Source organism: Xenopus laevis, chromosome 7L, assembly GCF_017654675.1.
Source record: "Xenopus laevis strain J_2021 chromosome 7L, Xenopus_laevis_v10.1, whole genome shotgun sequence".
NCBI lineage: Eukaryota > Metazoa > Chordata > Amphibia > Anura > Pipidae > Xenopus > Xenopus laevis.
Window position 1 is genome coordinate 41,526,504 of NC_054383.1, and position 20,931 is coordinate 41,547,434.

The 20,931-nt window shown below is 40.7% G+C and overlaps 1 protein-coding gene across 3 annotated transcripts in view; it reads right to left on the minus strand.

Moving 5' to 3' along the window:
* The window catches only part of LOC108696244 (transmembrane protein 150A), a 100,789-nt gene extending 80,069 nt beyond the window's left edge, over positions 1-20,720 (minus strand). Inside the window, exon 1 of one of the 3 annotated variants that reach the window (XM_041568836.1) lies at positions 20,321-20,720. In XM_041568836.1, the coding sequence (XP_041424770.1) occupies positions 20,321-20,400 (80 nt within the window). In that variant the 5' untranslated portion in view covers positions 20,401-20,720. Of the gene's footprint in view, positions 1-9,571; positions 10,440-16,832; positions 17,515-20,320 lie in introns of those variants that run through there. The other 2 variants (XM_018225408.2, XM_041568837.1) reach the window with 2 other exon arrangements.
* Positions 20,721-20,931: the final 211 nt, after the last annotated feature.

The window sequence follows — 20,931 nt, forward strand, 5'->3', positions numbered from 1 at the left end:
GTCTCCTCAAGGGACTGTACTATATATTGCTACACATTGGCATATTCAGACTCTTTCCACCACACATTAACAGTGTTCCTCCATCAGAAGAACAAGATGCTGTTCTGCCGAGTTCAAGACGAGGCTAAATACCAATCAGGGTCTTAGATGATTATAATAATGGATGCAGAAGACACATTTAAAACAGGCAAGCCCAGCCAATGTTTGGAAAGAAATGTAATGTTCTTGACAACAATACAAAATATAACTGACGTAATGTTTTGCAGAAGATGCAAAGAAACCTATTTTGCTGCTTTCTGGTTGTCATTATTGAAATAGTAAAAAGCAGGGAGCACTGTATTCATGGGAGAGGCACACCACAAAGGATAGTTTATGGGCACAAAGCATGAGCCAGGGTACCCAGGGTCCACCACGCCGCTCAAGGCCTCTGATATGTGTATTAAAACAGTGGACTAGTAAAAGTCATCTTCTAATTGGATGCTATAAGTTTCTTGATCTGCAGCAAGACTTGCACCTCTTACTACTATACCCCTTGTCTCTATTTGTTGTAAAGTAATAGAACTTAAAGGAATAGTTCAGTGTACAAATAAAAACTGGGTAAACAGATCATTGCATTTCAACCTTTGCAATATTTCACTTGGAAAAATGACAAACATTTGTTTACATGAAACATCAAAGTTATTGTGTAACAAATACTCTAATGCGGGTCTGTCCAACTTATTACATGGAATGGAAAGATAATTTCACATATAACATGTTCAAGGGACAGATTCAATTAAAATGATAATATCAGTGAAGTCTATGGAGCCTTCAAGCAAATGGGGGTCATAAAAATCCTTTGGAAGGACACCAGTTGGACAGCTCTGTTCCTAACATCCACCAATAGGAATCACATTAAGGAATACTGGTGTGTAAAGGTTGCCATACAGGGGCCAATAAAAGCTGCTGACAGACTCAAATGGCCCTGCATGGGGCCCTCTGATCGATTTCTGGCTGAAAATCAGGCAGATGTAGATTGGGCAGGGCTAAAATTCCGATCATTGGTGCAGTCCTGCGATCCAACCGGCCATACTCCTGCATTATTATCCAGGACCAGTCCTCAAGGTGGGCATATTGGGGAGAGATCCGTTCGTTTGGCAACATTGCCAAACAATCGAATCTCTCATTTTATGGCCACCTTAAGAGCCCTTGAAATGCATATCTGAAGTGCTGATAACCAGACCATAATCACAGAAAATGTTTTTCTGTTACATATATTTTGGACTTGTGCAAGTTTTGGAATAATATTTTTATTGCACACAGTCATTTTTCTCGATTTATCTTTTGTGGTAGATTCTGCATTCCCCCCTAATTGCAAAAAAATAAGCCACCACTATAACCATCAATCACTGGAAACTGAAAAGAAGCACAGTCAAGGGAAAAACTTAAATTAAGTTCACTACCCCGGTGTATTTATTGTCTTGTCAAAATATATTGCAAAACTTTAGTTTTTATTCTTGGTTCTGCAAGTTTTTTCTTATTTACTTTTATTACATTTCCTCACTAGTAACTTTTCCTTGGAGGGCAATTCTACAAACATTTTATGGAGTCTACCTGAGGCAAAAGTGCAATGGCTCAACTCCCTCTCCATTCCAGGATTGTGAGGGCAGCACTTTGAATGCACATCTGGTAGCCCTAGGTAACACCACATATTATAGTATTTATGTAACAGGAACTATGAGGCAACTTCCATGTACATTCTTCATTACTCAAGCCTCCCTGCAAAAAAACCTGCAAGAAGATGTTTACTGTTGTATTGTTTGACAAGAACTGTTCTTGTTTTAGGCAGAAGAAGCTGTCAGAGGCCAATTATAATGTGTAAATGATCACTGATGTGTGCTCAAGAACAGACTTGGGTCCACTAAACCCTGAGGCAAGAGAACAAAAGTACAAGCCCAAATCCACAGGTGTTTGTAAGTACATGAGCCACTTGCCAACTTCTGGACCATTTCCCAAGATGAATCAGAGAACATGGGCATGGTATAAATAATACAATCACGGGAATGCATGGCTTGATTTTCTGCCTCTTGCAAATAGTGCACATAAACATACATACATGTTTTTAACTTTGCACAATGCTGAGATAATTTTGGGAAAATTTAGAGCCTTTTAAATTGCAAATTATGGGAGGTGAGAGACTGAACTGTTATTGATGGGAAGGCCAAGGGAGCGGGGACAAAACCGAATGATTAAGAAAGAAATAAAAAAAAAATATATATATATATAATTTCCACTATAAAACTTTTCCTCATCAAGATGTCATCAGTGACATCACTGCCATCAAGCTTTGCCCTGAACCAACAATTATCCCCAAAAGCCACTTCCAGCAGTCTTGTGTTACCCAGAACTTTTTATACATACATTCAATTGCAGATTAAAGTGTGACATAGCCCTAAATTGATGTAAACATTGTAAAATATATTTAAACTGTAAAGGTGGCCATACATTGGCAGATTTAAGTTGCTGATACGGCTTCAGCAACTTATCTGTCTGTGCCGGTCTGCCCTACAAAAGACCGGCCCGACCGGTATCTGGCAGAAAATCTGACAGATATCAATTGTGTAGGTTTAAAAATCTTGACCTGCATTTCCGTTATTGTGATCAGATATCGCTCACCTTAAGGTGGGCATATTGGGTAAAGATATAACAGACAAGGGAAATTGTGCTCACCACTAATTTTTAAACCATTAAGCAGGGTTGCAATGAGGCAAATGAAACAATAGAATTCTTAATGAATCAGATGAAAATTAAGCAAAGGACTGGCCAGATATGGTATGACTGACGTAGTTGACCAGCTTAAATATATTGCAATATATGGAAAAACAATCCCTGTTTTGTTTAAAGGGTAAGGCATTTTTAGTAGCTGTATGCACAAAATGTCTCAATGTCTTAAATATATTGGTAATGGGTTGAGTGCAGAGGACTTCTTGTATTTGTCCATATTGGGGAAAGATCCACACATTAGGCAACCTCACCATCTTTCAATGTATGATCATCTTTACTTTTTGGGGTGATAGTGATGAAAGGAACATCCAAACAAGAAACCAAAGTCTTGCCCCACACCTTTGGGCAGAGAAAGCAGAAACCCTACTAAAGGGAAATAAATAAAGGGTTTATTTCACTCGCAAGTTTTATAAGCCATTAGCATAATAGTTCAATCATATTACAAAAGGCAATTAGAAGTATACATTTGGTTAGTAATTTAAAGAGCCTGCAACCCATGAAGACATGCTGCAGAGCTCTTTCAGATACAAAAACATTTCTTAGAAATAAAATGACTACAGCTGCCACGTTAGCTTTGAGTAATATACTGTATGTAGTTCCTGTTTTCCCCCAACACACACAGGCAGTGTTTCCTATCAGCCATGTCATATACAGTTACTGATCAGTGATTATATGTATTACCCTATGTTACAATAAAGCTAGGGACAGACTGGGCCGAACAAGGCCAGATGTCAGAAACCAGTGCCCCGAGGCCATCGTCGGATGCTTCACGCGCGCACCCCCCCTCCCGTGGCCGCAGGGTCCTAGCAGCGGCAGGTGATGGGCCAGTGGTGGGGGTGGAAACAAAAGGGGCGGGCCGTGTTGTCAAAGGGGGTGGAGCTACGGCACGCGATGGGCAGAAGGCAGCGAAAAAGGTGCGTTTTGATTGGATTGGGGGCGGGCCAAGGGCATTTTTTAGGGGTATTACAAATTTACCGGCAGCTACATTACCAGTAAATTTGTAATACCTGCCCGGCCTTGGCAGGTGTTTTACCGTCTATGCCAGTAAAATACCGGCCGGGTGGCAACCCTTGCCTCATTGCGATTACTATCGTCTTCTTTCACTTCTGGAACCCTTGTGTTGGCTCCACTGTTAACATACTTGGGGGATTTCAGCGAAGAAAGCAAGATTTTGCATTCTGTGTGAAATGCACGGAGAGTGTTCACTCTGGAGGCAACACAAGGCTTCCAGACACAAAAGAAGAAAATACTGCTCGAGCTGAGGGCTGAAATCGGCCTGTGGATGGTTCTAGCCTAAAAGGGACTTCTTACCACATTGTACATCGCTGATTTATGAGCATACTTATACCTATCTGGGAACAGTCTACAAAATCTAGCCCAAGAGTTTACCAAATGGAAAATCTATAGGGGTCCATCCATTACTTACTAATGGCAACTGAAAAGCATTTAATGATTTGTCTCCATCATGGTTCTAACATGACATAGTCTCAGTATCAAAAATTAGAGCATTACTTGAACACATAGCTATCAATGGTAATAACGTCTAAGTACAGTACATGGAAATTCAAATTTTTGCTCCAACAGACTTTTCGAGCAAAACCAATATATTAACCTTATGCAAACTAAAGATAGGAAAAAAAAAGTTGTTTGGATGACCCAGTTTTTTGCTAAGAAAAATAATGTTTGGATGACCTAGTTCAAATCAGCAACCAAAATAATATGTTTTTTGTGGAGTCCTATTTTTTTGCACAATGACCTAATATTTGAGAATATACTCTGCTCTTTAACAGTAGTTTGCAACATACAAAACCTATATAAATGTCCTATAAAAATAAATAAGTATTTAAAAAATGTCTACAGAATTGTTTTAAGAGATGCAGTTTTCCATGTTCAGTAGCCTCAATGTCCGCTTAAAGCCATAAACACAGGCATTAACGTTACAAGCCCAATGACAACAAGCTGTACCCTCACCACCAGTCCTTTATGTCTACAAGATACCCAATGGGCAGCCATTCAATGGGACAGTCATAAGCATGTCCCTAGAAAATCAGCCACTAAAAAACAGCCAGAGCATAGGAGATGCAGACTTTTCAATTGGTTTTGATTATTTATTTTTTATAGTTTTATAATTATTTGCCTTTTTCTTCCAATTCTTTGCAGCTTTCAAATGGGCGTCGCTGACCCCATATAAAAAGCAAATGCTCTGTAAGGCTACAAATGTATTGTTATTGCTAAGTTTTATTACTCTTCTTTCTATTCAGGCCTCTCCTATTCATATTCCAGTCTCTTGTTCAATTCAGTTCATGGTTGCTAAGGTTATTTAGACCCTAGCAACCAGATGGCTGAAATTGCAAACTGGAAAGCTGCTGAATAAAAAGCTAAATAACTCAAAAACCCCAAATAATAAAATCCAATCTCAGAATATCACTCTCTACATCATACTAAAAGTTATTTCAAAGGTGAACCACCCCTTTAAGGGCAGTGGCACACCAAGAGATTAATCACCAACAGTGTCGGACTGGCCCACAGGGATACCAGGAAAACTCCCGGTGGGCCCTCATGCTTCTAAACATTTGGCCTATTTCATGGTCATTCCCTATTTCTTTATGGGAAAAAATACTTAATAATGGAAGAATAGGTTATAGTAAGTAGATATAAAAGACTAGGAGAATAAAGAGGTTGAGTTAGGAGAGTAGGAGTAATAATTTGGAAAGTCGGCCCACAGTCTTTGGTTTTCTAATAGGCCCACGCTCTAAAGTTTTCTGGTGGGCCCCTGACATCCCAGTCCAACACTGATCACCACTGATAAAACTCTGCTTCTGCGGGCGACTTATCAACTATAAAGTCTTTCCCACTGGCAATAATGTGAATCGCTGGTGGTAAAACCCATGTGCTGCTTAAGTCTCCCAAAATCAATTGAAGTTGCCTCAAAAGGAATTTGGGAGACTGAAGGGACATTATGGGGTTTACTACCAGCGATTCCCATTATTGCTCATGGGAAAGCTTTTACAGGAGATTATGGTTGTGACACACTAGGCATATTGATTGGCATTAATGCAAATTTTTTACTGAAACAGGAGTCTATCCATGGCACTTCCAACTTCAGTCAAAATGCCTTTAAAAATCTAAAAAAGTAGGATTGAAAGAAAGGTCTTCCTAAATTGAAGGATCAGCACTCACTGTAATATGTGAACCCAACGTTTCGGCCCACCTTAGGGCCTTTATCAAGGCTCCTAGATAAAGGCTCTAAGGTAAGTCGAAACGTTGGGTACACATGTATAAATAAAATTTGATATATATTAAAGAAATCGGAGTGCGGGTCTTTTGAAGAATAATATGTATACACATTTACCCTAGCACCCGGAGAATGATAAAAGACTGGCTTTCAGTGCAAGTGCTTGGAACTGTATATATATATATATATATATATATATATATATATATATACACACATACATATACACACACATATATACAGTATATAATATATATAAATAAAACACACCGAGGCAGCACTCACTCATTGCAAAAAACAAGGGGATCTTTCCCTGATAAGCTAACGGCAGGGCGATATCGGGTTAATCCGAACCCTAGAGCCGAACGATTGGATTACAAAGAAGAGAATGGGCGCTGACGGGCCGTAGGACAGCATCAACCAGCCGATGTGGTCCTCGATCGTAGGAAATCAAACCTGCCCAATACATATCAGGCCGATTTTTGCCTCCTTTTAACTGGAAGCCTGCAGGAGACTGTGTTATATACACATGGTTTTTATGCAACTAAAGCTTGCATTCAAGCCAGGAATTCAAAAATAAGCATACTTAGGGAGATGTGATATTTTCCACATTTCCTATAACATATTATAAATATATAATTAGTTACACATCTTTATTTGCATGTTTTCAGGCATAAAAATGCTATCTTCATAATAATATGTATCACATGCCTGGATATGCATATCTTGTTTTTGCACATTTATTTACACACTGACTTATAGATTAAACTTCATAAAACCTCAACATGACATTGGGAGGTATAGGATATGAACAGGCCCCAGTAATAGAAAGACCTAAGCTTGTGGAAATATACTGAAAAAAGAGCAAACCAACTCAGCTAAGTTGCAGATAGTAAAGGTTACATGGCATTCGGAGTAAGAAAAATGTCCAAGGTGAAGAAAAGGTCCATCATAAATCATTGCATTCACTTATTTGTGCATGCATTTAGACAAAAATAAAACTGCAAAGATGCATACATGATTCTATAAACAGATAATGTTAGTAGACCTACCCTTTTAATTCTGACCAGAGAATGGCACAAACACACGACTCTATATCAAACCATAATAATGTCAGACTCATAAGCATTTGAGCATTTCTTAAAAGTGTATCCATTTGCCATAACTGCTAAATTGCCAATTAGTGACTGTACACAAATATGACCACATTCTCTTTACATCACTTCTATTTATAAATGCCTCTCAACAGGAAAAAGAAAGGATCAGATTCATCAGATCTGGGAGCATTAAAGAGGAAGCCCACCTTTAATTTAACTTTTAGTACAGGTATGGGATCACTTATCTGTAAACCAGTTATTCAGAAAACGATAGATCACTGGCAGGCCATCACCCATAAAGTCCTTTTAAAGAAATCAGCTTTTAGGCTTTTTTTCCCCCTCTCTCTTAGGGTTGTTGTTCGGGGAGATTTAGTCGCCTCTTTGTGCGACAATCTCCCCTAACTGCCTTTGCGTGTCTTCCCGTCTACTATAATGAAAAGTCACCTGCACTAAAGCACATGCGGCGCTTCGTTTTCCGAAGTTGCCCAAAATTTCCTCATGAGGCAACTTCGGAAAATGAAGCGCCGCGTGTGCTTTAGTGCAGGCGACTTTTCATTATAGCGGATGGGAAGACACGCAAAGGCAGTTCGGGGAGATTGTCACCCAGACGAAGAGGCGATTAGTCGCCAGGTGACTAAATCTCCCCGAATCTGCCCGTGTGTGTCTCAACCCTAATAACAGAACAGTGCCTTGTACTTGATGGTAACTGCATGAATCCATATTGGTGGCAAAACAATAATGCTGCATGTATTTTAGGGTTGTTTTTAGTATCCTTAAAGGGATACTGTCATGGGAAAATAGTGCTGCTCGTGCAGACTTCTGCACTAAAATCCATTTTTCAAAAGAGCAAACACGTTTTTTGTTGTTTTTATTTAATTTTGAAATCTGGCATGGGGCTAGACATATTGTCAGTTTCCCAGCTGTCCCCAGTCATGTGATTTGTGCTCTGATAAACGTCAGTCACTCTTTACTGCAAGTTCGAGTGATATCACCTCCCTCACTTTATTTTGTATCCTTTATTTCAATAGGCTTCCGATTCTGCCTCTTTTCACTGAAATTGAAATTGCTGGTTGTCTGGATCAATGACCCCAGAGACCAAAAAGCAGATTGACCATGTAGCGTCACTTTTATTGTTATTACTATTTCCCTTCTGGATCCATTGATTTGTTACATGCTGTTATTCCAGGTAATTTACGTGTAAAGGTCTTATTCTATATATATATACTGTATATATATATATATATATATATATATATATATATATATATATATATATATATATATATATATATATATATATATATTAAGCAGCCGCACTCTGAAAACTGGACATTACTTGATATTTGCGGGGTCAAATATTTCACATATAGATTTGCTGTAAAGGCCCGCACTCCAATTTACTGTTTCATCAAAAAAGATTTTTTATTTAGTACATCAATCTGACGTTTCGGCCCACATTTGGGCCTTTTTCAAGGATGACAAAGGCCCGAACGTGGCCCAAAACGTCAGATTGATGTACTAAATAAAAAATCTTTTTTGATGAAACAGTTAATTGGAGTGCGGGTCTTTACAGAAAATCTATATATTTTTTTTTTTTTTAAAAAAGCAGCAATGTTATTGGATCCAGAGGGGAAGGTATTTTAGGGGGCTTTGTTGCCCATGGCAGAGGGGAATAACCACAGGTGATAAAGCATTTTGTCATTACCCTTAGCTCAAATTAAAAATCAACCCCCAAGATAATTTTAAAATATGTAAAGTGTTTAAATTATTGAATATTTCCATTTGGTTAAGGGGTATGCATAAAGGTTTGCATAGCCCATTTGAATGGACAAATCTTCCAAAAATCCATGACCCTGCATTTGGAATAATGACATTACTGTCACCATGGGTGTCCACAAAATAAATTCAGGGGGGTGAAAATTCATCAAGCAAAAACAAGTTTGTAGGAAATGATTTATTACAAAAGCCCGTAAGTCTCAGCAAAATTATTTGGCTACGTGCTCTTTGCAAACACAATTTTAAATATCAAACTCATTTTACCCAAACAGACCTCTGAGGTGCCAGTATAATTGCTACAGAAAATGGATAACCTATAGCTAACCCCAGATGTACCAGTATAATCACTACAGAAAATGGACAATCTTAAAGTTAACCCGAGATGTGCCAGAACAATTGCTACAGAAGATGAATAATCAGCATATTAACCCTAAATATACCTGAATAATTCCTACAAAAATTGGCAGCATATTAACCCAATATGTGTCAGTGTAATTGCTACAGAAAATGCATAATCTTCTTATTAACCACAAATGTGTCAGTATAATCACTGTAAAAAAAAAAATAAGGCCAATAAGCACTGCATTAACCCCAACTAAGCAAGTGAGATCACTGAAAAATAGTCAATGAGCACTCCATTTACTTGAAACAATCCAGTAAGATGAACGCGGAAATGGAAAGACTGAAAGCATTCCCTCACCTACATTTGCACAGGCTGAATACCAACACCAAAGTTCTTCTTCTCTGTTGTTGCCATGTTGCTTGTCTTTCTCTCTGCCTGGCACCTGTAAAAAAAGATGGCTCTGTGTATCACGGTGGATTGCATGGCCATCTTAGTTTTTTTTTTCTCTAGAAGCAGAGAGCTTAGAAGAACCGAGGACAAGCACAACAACATGGGACATTCAAAAAATCTGGGACAGAGGGCTGTGAGCTGTGTGGTATGTAAAATTTCAGGGCGGTGGTAAGTGCCGCCCCCCTCCTTGCCCCTATTTGCGGACATCCATGCAAACACAAGGCCTTAAGTTGCTGGGAAAAAATACCGGCCCTCCTATTTTTTTTATCTTTATTCCTTATTAATCACATTGGCATCAAGCATCATTTTTATTGGCTGCCTGGGTAGCATTATTTTTGCACCCAGGGGAAAAAAGGCAGATCACAATTGAGCTGGATTCGAACCAGTATCCACTAAGCTATTGAAGGGATAGCTGGTTAAAGTGGTATTCAGAGGGGGAGGTGGGGAAGTGCCTCCACTCGCTACCATTCATCCACAACCCAAATATAAAGTAAAAGATTTTAATTTCTTCATTTGACAAGACACTACAATGTTACATACTTTCAGTGAATTATGACAGATTACCCTGGGTTGATCTTCAATTATCATCTCTTTACATTATTCATGCACATTCATTAATTATGGTCCCATAAGCAACATATGTTCATATTCTGGGCACTCCGGATAGAAGCCAACCTGTGGAGCTGATTTTTGCTATGTTTCAATAGTTAGAACTAGAGAACAGGAAGGTATTCAAAAAAATGCTTTATCAGAAAGGTCTATATAAATATACCAGTAAACCCTTTAAAGTAATGCTGCTCTGAGTCCTTTGTCAAAAGAAACACAGCATTTCTTTCCTTCTATTGTGTACACATGGGCTTCTGTATCAGACTTCCTGTTTTCAGCACAAACCTTCAGGGCTAGGGCTTGAACATGCTCAGTTTGCGTCTCCCCCTCCCTTTTCCCCCCTCCGTTCTCCTTTCCCTGCTGTAATCTCAGCCAGAGCTATGAGTGAGCAGGGAGAGACTCAGGCAGGAAGTGATGTCACACCAAGCTAGTATGGCAGCTGCTATCCTAAACAAACAGCCAGAGCTTCTAAAGCTGTTTACTCAGGTATAATAAAGTATTCTGCAAAATAAATATAGTGTCAAAGCTTGCACTATTGTGGCTAATCTATTGGCAATAATCTGCTTCGGTAGCTTTCCTTCTCCTTTAAACGCTTTGTCTTTTTTTATATTGAAGTTGCTTAGAATCATATTCGTTCAAGAAACTCTATATTGAAAAAAAATGACATCTAAAATTGACCATTATGAATGACGTTTATATATCAGTTTGTTTATACTTGCATAAAAGAAGTATAACAAAATGTACTTGATTTAGAATTTTGGCCTGAGGCACTGCCTTCACACTTGGGAAATGTGTTACATTTAATGCTACTGGTGCTTAATTGCTTCCGCCTTTGACCATCTGGCTAGCTGGTCCATGGTCCAAGTCATAATAAACTGGTGGTATGAGAGAGCATTTTAGTAGACACCTCTAGTTAGACTAGCCTCACAAGTAAGTGTTACAGCTGCCATAAACACTGCACCATAAAGCCACATTCCGTGTACATTACTGAATGTAGATCACCATAGAAAGCTGCAACAGGTGACACGAATCTTCCAAACCTAGACGATTTCTATTAAATATTTTCCAGCTTCTGAAGCAAAGGCAATATTTTTTTTTTTTACAAGAGGACAAAAATTCCACAGCATGTGCTTAATGCTACCGGCCCTTTATAGAAGTCTTTGTGCCCAAAGGCAATGACAGGAAAGGCATTAGTGCTTCATAATAAATGTCAGGTTAAACTTCTAAACTAATTCCATGAGGAAGAACATAAAAGTGAACCATTCATTTAAAACATCCTGACCAGCAACTACAGAGCTCATAATCTTGGTCCTAGCAAAAAAAAAAAAAGATACATAAATACACAAATAAACCCTATACACAGCAACGAGGATTAGAATAACAACTGGTGCATGTTTGAGTATACATGATAGCACTCCAGTGAATTGATAGTGTTTATAATCCCCTTGAACACACACATGAGCTGACACACCAAAAATCTATCCTAATGTAAATAAGAATTAGAACAACATGAGTTTGTTCTTAGGCCAGGCAAATTTAGATTTTGCGATAATGCTAGCTCCAACAAATCATACATTTCTAAATATACACTTAAAACATGAAAAAAGCAACAAAAGTTTATACAAAACAGGAAGTGATCAAATGCTAAGAAACATGCATCTAACAACTGAATCTGGTAGGCACACCAGCACAATGTCCACTGAATGAATTTAGCAACATAGGCGGTTTATGGTATCAAGGTGACAAGGAGGTTAAAATACTATGATCATGAAACGTCAACATATTCAAAGTTATCCCCCCTCCCCCGAAAACTGTCAAACCGATGTTTATCCTACCAAGCACTTCTTCCCTATTCTATGCCTTTCTTTGATTTGGCGGGGGGGGGGGGGTGGATGGCAAGCAGGAAAGAATACACAAATTATTCCTATACCTGCCCAAATACACATCTACAGTATATACAAAGTTAGGCCCATAAATATTTGGTCGGAAACAATTTTCATAATTTTGGCTCTGTATGCCACCACAATGTATTCAAAATGAAGATGTGATTAAAGGGTAGACTTTAAACTTTAATGCAGGGGTTGAATACAAACATTATGTAAGCCATTTAGGAATTACAGTCATTTTTATGTGCAGTCCCACATTCATAGGGGCTCCAAAATATCTGGGCACACTAACAATCATAAATTTAGGGGGTTAATTACCAAAACCGAAATTGATCCTAATAAAAAAAAGATTGAGCAAACTCCCCTGCCCAATTTTGCCTTATTTATTAATAAATTAACTTGATTTAATCGGATCTGTAAAAAAACTTGAAAAATATCGAGCAAAAACCAGTATTGTACGTTTTTTCAGGCTTTTCTCCCTAAAAGCTTGATTTTTTCAGGACCTCGACAGGTCTGAGATGGTAGATTTTTTGGATTTGGGCTTTTTGCAGCATCGAGGTATAATAAATCTTTTTTCCACAAAAAATTTGAATTTTTGTCAAAAAAAAGCTTGATCAGAAAAATGTGCGGTTTAGTAAAAAACCCTATTAGTGTTTGCAGTAAATGACTTAGATGACTAGCTTTGTCAGGCCTTCACTGCAGTTGTCTACAGTTGCAACTTGTTCATTGGTCTTTCTTGCTTCAGTAAGTGAAATACATATTCAGTTGAGTTGAGATTAGGTGACTGACTGACTCTGCCACTGAAGAATATTTTTTAAGTTTCAAAAACACTGATTCCATCACTTTTTACACATGATATGGTATGTTTGAAATCAGGAGCCATTCCTTAGGTCTTAGTTTCAGCTGTCCAAAAATATGTTTCTAGAACTGGGCAGGCTTTTAATGATTTTTTTCTGACAGTCAAATCTAGCCTTCATATTTTTGAGTTTACCAGTGGATTGCACGTTGCAGTAAACCCTCTGTATTTATTTTCATAAAGTCTTCTAAGTATTGTAGACTTTGACCATAATGTGCCTACCTCCTGGGGTGTGTTCTTGACTTGGCTAGATGTTGTGAAGGGGTTTTTCGTCACCATATAAAGAATTCTGTGATCATGCAGTACAGTTGTCTCCCGTGACCATCAATATATTTTGCTAAGTAGCTGCTAAGCTCACCAGTGCCTTTGTTCTTGGAACCAAATTGTTGATTTGGCCACTAACAGTTTCTGCTCTCTCTACGGGTTTGTTGTTTTCTCAGTCTAATGATGGCATTCTTTATATGCACCAAATTCCATATTTGCAATCACATTAATGAAATAATTTGGATCCCTTAAAACAGAGGCGACTAAATATTTTTTAAAAAAAACTAATTCTTAAACCATTCAACTAATTTGATATAAATACATTTAAGACTGGCAGTCTGCACTTTCAACCCATAGTCATTATATAACTTCAATTTCAATATTTTTTGGTAAACTAAAACAACAATAACTTTATCAATGTACAAATATTTACAGACTTGACTGTATATACATGCACAAAAATAATTGAATAACCTCTAGTACCCCTCAGCAGCTTGGGTGGCCCTGTTGAAGACTGAAAAAGACTACTACAATGGATAACGTTAAATGGCACAATCTAAGTGAGATAAGGCTTTCACCATGTTGCTGGGCTAAAGTTTATGCAAAGTATAATAAATATATGCATTCTCACTGCAAGTCAGCCTATGAAAACATGAATAAAATGCGAGATTCAACTGAAAACTAAATCAATTCTGATTTCCCCAGCTGCTGCAGAATGCAGGTTGCAGTTACAGTAAAACTACAGAGTGAAAATGTTTGCTATACAAAGCAGAATATGGTACTTTTTAAAGGATTGGGTCCTACCACTGATTTATGGAATTATTTCCAGATATTTCCCAACAAGGATTACAAAATTTAGACTTAAAATTGGCTAACTTTTACATTATTACCTAAACGGCATTGTGTTTTCAGACCTGTTTTCAGAACTGTGTGAGCTGACCAAAAGGTCGCTCAAAAATAGGCTGATTGGCTCAAGGGCTGAAAAGGCAGAGAAAATATGAGCATCAACACAATAGCATGTTTACCAACATTGGAGATAAATATTACCAGTGACGTTGCCTGTAGCAGCCAATCAGATGTTTGCTTTTGTTTTTTAACTTGTAGATTATTGTTTTTATGGGAAACATCACCAGTGATATTTATCTCCAATGTTAGTATACAGTACATGACCAAAATATTGTTCTTAGCTGCCACAAAGAAAAATCTTAGTTAAAATGATGCCAAGAAATCGTAATGTAACATTACCAATGAAATTGATGTGCTGCTACATATTTACACAGTTCAGGAAAGTTATTGGGGATAATATAAAAAGTCATCAATAAATAGTCAATCAGATTTCATAGATTTTTTGCAACTTCCTAAAATGTCCGTGCAAAAATATTTAGAGAGGTCTTTGTAATTGGCAACTGTTAATTCTTGCCTTTCCTCGTCCTATAAGGTAATTTACCCCACGAGATGGTCCATTATACATCCTGTAAACCAACCCATACGTGCTTAAAGTTGGGTACACGGAGGAACAATTTTCAAAACTGTCAATTATATGATTGTGAGTCCACTCAATCTGCTGAGAAATTGTCCTTCAAAGCAGACATTTTAGTAAATACAACAGGCCAAGTATTTTATTATGCATATATACAGGTACATGATCGATTTTCTGGAATGCATGGGAGCCAAGCTCCAGACAAAAGGTGGAAAACAATGATTTAAGGGCATTGAAAACATTAATGGATGGCAATGGCACACAGGGGTTGTTTACCTTCAAACAACTAGTTGTTTTCAGATAGATGACCAGAAATAATGACTTTTTCCAATTACGTTCTATTTTCTATGTGTCGCTGTTTTTCTCATATTGAAGTGGAAAGTGTCATTTTTCACCTTCTAAAGCAACTCTGGGAGGGGGGGGGTCGCCGACACTGTAAACTGTTTTAAATTGATACATTAAGTTGATATATTTTTTATCTTTGTCCCTGCTGAGAAGAATCTCTGGTTAGAATTAATACAATAGTTGCCAATACTCCAGAGATGGTGCAGAGAAATGTATCAACTAAATGTTGCAAAACTGTAACAGTTTAGAGTCTGCACCTGAATTACTGAGCTGCCAGACTGAAACACCAGACACAGGAACATTCAACTTTAAACTTCGATTTTGGAAAAACAGTAGAAAATAAATAATGGAAAGTAATTGAAAAAAGTCTTTATTTTTGGGAAACAATCTGAAAACAACTGAACTGAAAAAATGTGTTTAGAAGGTGAACAACCCCTTTAAAAGTACCCCACTAAATATAATCGACTGTGTCTTGTGCAATACCCCAAATATTTCGTAGTTTTCGGGAAAATTTCTTTTTCCTGCAAACCACATCTGGAAAATCTAATAATGAATAAGTGACAAAAACCTGTGCAGATGTAATCTGAGTTTTTGGTAGAACATGTTGAGAGAAATTCGGACCCACTATGTGGATACATTTCTCATCACAATCTCTGGAGTATTAGCAACTATTGTATCGATTCTAACAGCTGCCTGTAATGAAACCCAGAGATTCTGCTCAGCAGGGACAAAGATAAGAAGTGTATCAACTAAATGTATCAATTTAGAACAGTTTACAGGGTAGACGACCCCCCCTCCCAGAGCACGCAGTGCTTCGTTTTCCTAAGTCGCCCAAAGTTTCCTTGTGAGGCAAAAAACTATGCACCTCGACTTTTCATTATAGCGGATGGGAAGACATGCGAAGGCAGTTCTGGGAGATTGTTGCCCAGAAGAATCTGCTTGTGTGGACTAACCTTAAGGGCAGAGACTCACGCTAAGATTCAGGGAGATTTAGTTGCCCGACGATAAATCGCCTCTTCTTTGGGGCGACTAATCTCCCGAACTGACTCCCGCCGGCTAGAGTCTAAATTGCCGGCAGGATGGCACTCGGAGTGCTTGGTTTTCTGAAGTTGCCTGAAGTTTCCTCTTGAGGCAACTTCGGAAAACGAAGAACACAAATTGCCATCCCGCCGGCAATTTACATTCTAGCGGGCGGGAGGCAGTTGGGGGAGATTAGTTGCCCTGAAGAAGAGGAGATTTGTCGCTGGGCGACTCATCTCCCCGAATCTGAGCATGGGTCTCTGCCTTAGTCGCACGCCGATAAATCGTCTTTTCATCGGGGGGGCCAACCTCCGGCTAGAATCAAAATCGCCGGCGGGATGGCACTTGGCAGACGGAAGGCAGTTCGGGGAGACTGTCGCCCCGCAGAAGAGGCTATTAGTTGCCAGTTGACAAAATCTCCCCGAATCTGCCCGTCTGCCCCAACCCTTAAGCGAGCAGTAGTTGGTAGCAGTGGGCAGAAGGATGGCTGTATTTAGTGGCTGTACTTAGAGCAGGGAATGCGGATTGAGGAGAGTATATTGAGTTTCCCAGGAGAATTGAGGGAGGAGTGTCAGCCTACCCTAAACTTTGGCTGCCACACATCTGTGCTGGTGTCATACCTTACTCTCTCTCTCACACACAAAGACCCCCTTTGATCAGCCTCCACCCCCCCCCCCACACACACACACACACACACGCTGCTGCACTTACACTATCCACATGCCAGTGATGGTAAAGGCTGGGAGGGTAACGGGCAGGAGCACCCACCCAGGCATCTTGGAGAACGGCATCCAGGCAATTGTCCACAGATATTTGTATCCAAGAAAAGTGCCAGGGTTGGCAGTTAGAGCGGGGCACTTCCAGGTGGAGGCTTCTCCCAGTATCTCCAGGGAAGTTTTACATGGATTCCTCCCATAGCCCGGCGAAGGAGAGGGCTGGGGCACAGAAACGAGCTCTATTTACACGTAAGTGACTTTTCCCATGGCTGGTAGCTGCACTTCAGCAGACGGGGGAGTCCACGGGCTGAGGCTTTCTGAGAGGTACCAAGGGAACAACAGGGAGCCGAAGCAGTGCTGTCTACTAACCCAAAGCTAACCCGAGTGTGAGGACTGGCCCCGCCTTGGGAAGGCTTTCCCGTGCTAACTCCGCCCACTCACAGACACTGAGGTGAGGGGGAGGCAAAACCGAGTTATGTCCCACTGAGTCTTGTGGAAAACTGTCCAACCTGAGACTTTTCATCTGCTCTGGGCCTGGGATGTGGCTGGGGCTTTGCTCAGCTGGTACTTTCATTGGTACAAGACACAACAATGTGCAAGAAATTGGGTTCTGCATTCTTCAAATATATATTCATTTCAATTTGTCAATAGATTCAAAGTGGTGGTTCACCTTCAAGTTAACTTTTAGTATGTAATAGAATGGCCAATTCTAAGCAACTTTTCAAGTGGTGTTCATTATTTATTTTGAATCGTTTTTGAATTATTTGCCTTCTTCTCACTCTTTACAGCTCTCAAATGGGGGTCACTGACCCCATCTAAAAACAAATGCTCTGTAAGGCTACAAATTTATTGTTATTGCTTCTTTTTATTACTCCTCTTTCTATTCAGACCCTCCCCTATGAATATTCCATATTCTCATTCAAATCTTGGTTGCTATAGTAATTTGGACCCTAGCAACCAACTTGCTGACATAGCAAACTGGAGAGCTGCAGAATAAAAAGCAAAATAACCCCCTAGTTCTGGCAATTACATTTAGAGCAAGGAATTCAAGTCGGCGCAAGGAGGGCAGAAATATGCAAACAGAATCTACTTTCAACAGCTATTATAGTAACATAAAACCCATTTAAACACTAAATACGTGGACATTTGTGCACCTCAAGTTGTCCCTGGTAAAGCCTTGCTAACTGCCACTCAGGGCTGCCATTAGAAATCATGGGGCCCCGTACAACAAAATTTTCTGGGCCCAGCCCCAAGCCCACCCCAGATCCTGCCCATCGAACACCACAATAAAAAGGCCACACAGACATCAATGCTAAAAAAGGTAAACCCCTCCCCCACACACAGGGGCGTTTCTGCCATGAGGCAAGGTGAGTACCTTGCCTCAGGTGGCAGATCTCCAGAAGTTACCACGGACGGCAAAAAGCCACTCTTGGTAACTTTATGAGCCGAATTTTCGGTTATTAAACCAGAAATTCAGCTTTTCTAGCACAGAGAGTGTATTTTGGAAGAAGAAGAAGAACATTGGTCTAGGGTGAAGTAAACAACTAAAAGCGCACACCTTAGTGCTCAGTCTGAATGCACTTGCACACCCCAATGGGTCTGGAGCGAGGTGTGCCTCCTGCTGCTTCTTTGGGGCAGAGACACGCTCAGATTCTGGGAGATTTAGGGTTAGTCCACACGAGCTGATTCGGGGAGATTTAGTCGCCTGGCGACTAATTGCCTCTTCTTCTGGGCGACAATCTCCCCAAAATGCCTTTGCGTGTCTTCCCATCCGTTATAATGAAAAGTAGCCTGCGCTAAAGCACACGCAGCGACATGCGAAGGCAGTTCTGGGAGATTGTCGCCCAGAAGAAGAGGCGATTAGTCGCCAGGCAACAAAATCTCCTGAATCTGCTCGTGTGGACTAACCCTAAGGGCAGAGACACACGCTAAGATTCGGGTAGATTTAGTTGCCCGACGAAAAATCGCCTCTTCTTTGGGGCGCCTAATCTCCCGAACTGCCTCCCGCCAGCTAGAGTCTAAATTGCCGGTGGGTTGGCACTCGGTGCGCTTCGTTTTCTGAAGTCGCCTAAGTTTCCTCGTGAGGCAACTTCGGAAAACGAAGAAAACAGATTGCCATCCCGCCAGCAATTTACATTCTAGCGGGCGGGAGGCAGTTGGGGGTGATTTGTTGCCCTGAAGAAGAGGAGATTTGTCTCTGTGCGACTTATCTCCCCGAGTCTGAGCATGGGTCTCTGCCCTTAGTCGCCCGCCGATAAATCGCCTTTTCACCGGGGTGACTAATCTCCCCGAACTGTCTCCCTCCGGCTAGATTCAAAATCGCCGGCGGGATGGCACTTGGAGCGCTCTTCGTTTACCGAAGTCGCCTGAAGTTTCCTCATGAGGCAACTTCAGAAAACGAAGAGCACCGATTGCCATCCCACCGGTGATTTACATTCTAGAGGGCGGGAGGCAGTTTGGAGAGATTACTTGCCCCGAATAAGAGGAGATTTGTCTCTGGGCAACTAATTTTCCCGAATCTGAGCGTGTGTTTCTGACTTTAGACTCAGGGCAGGTAGGAAGTAGGGGACATCTACAAGTCTCCCTGCGCTTGCCCTTCACTAATATAGCACTAAAGCTTGCACTTATTTGCACACAGCCAAACGCAGCGTGCAAAGTGCAAAACAATTGATGATCGCATCAACAAATTTTTTAGGAGTCAGAAGTGTAAAGAGTCGGACATTGATTACATTTGTGATTACATTTACAAATGCCTTTAAACCCACTGAAGAGCGTAAATTAATTTCTATTGGAAGGTTGCCTAGAATAACATTTTCTTTTTTAAGTGTTTGGGTGTAGGAGCCTTAAGGGTTGGGGCAGATAGGCAGATTCGGGAAGATTTAGTCGCCTGGAGACTAATCGCCTCTATTGCAGGGCAACAATCTCCCCGAATTGCCTTCCGCCTGCTTGAATGAAGAATTGCCTGCGCTAATGCACTCGAGGCACTTAGATTTCCGAAGTAGCCAGAAGTTTGAGGCAACTTCGGGCGACTTCGGAGATCAAAGCGCCGCGAGTGCATTAGCGCAGGCGATTCTTCATTCAAGCAGGCGGAAGGCAGTTCGGGGAGATATTCGAATCAACGTATGATTGGACTGTCCCATCTCCCAACGTCAACTAACCATTCAGATCAAAGTCTTAACATTCCGATCAAATAAAGTAGTAAAAGAACAGATGAGCCGATGTTCTGCCCCTGACAGCAATCGTACGATAGTTATGTCTGACAAAGCTAGTGACAGTCTCCCACTGATCGACCAAACGACCGATCTCTGCCAGACGAAAAATGACGGGACTCCGAAAATCATAGAATCCACGATTCGTATGATTGGATCGTTGCGTCTATAGCCAGCTTTACTCTCTCTCTCACACACAAAGACCCCCTTTGATCAGCCTCCACCCCCCCCCCCCCACACACACACACACACACACACACGCTGCTGCACTTACACTATCCACATGCCGGTGATGGTAAAGGCTGGGAGGGTAACGGGCAGGAGCACCCAACCAGGCATCTTGGAGAACGGCATCCAGGCAATTGTCCACAGATATTTGTATCCAAGAAAAGTGCCAGGGTTGGCAGTTAGAGCGGGGCACTTCCAGGTGGAGGCTTCTCCCAGTATCTCCAGGGAAGTTTTACATGGATTCCTCCCATAGCCCGGCGAAGGAGAGCTCTGGGGCAGAGAAACAAGCTCTATTTACATGAAAGTGACTTTTTCCATGGCTGGCAGCTGCACTTCAGCAGGCGGGGGAGTCCACGGGCTTAGGCTTTCTGAGAGGTATCAAGGGAACAACAGGGAGCCGAAGCAGTGCTCCTCTACTAACCCAAAGCTAACCCGAGTGTGAGGACTGGCCCCGCCTTGGGAAGGCTTTCCCGTGCTAACTCCACCCACTCACAGACACTGAGGTGAGGGGGAGGCAAAACCGAGTTATGTCCAACTGAGTCTTGTGGAAAACTGTCCAACCTGAGACTTTCCATCTGCTCTGGGCCTGGGATGTGGCTGGGGCTTTGCTCAGCTGGTACTTTCATTGGTACAAGACACAACAATGTGCAAGGAAGT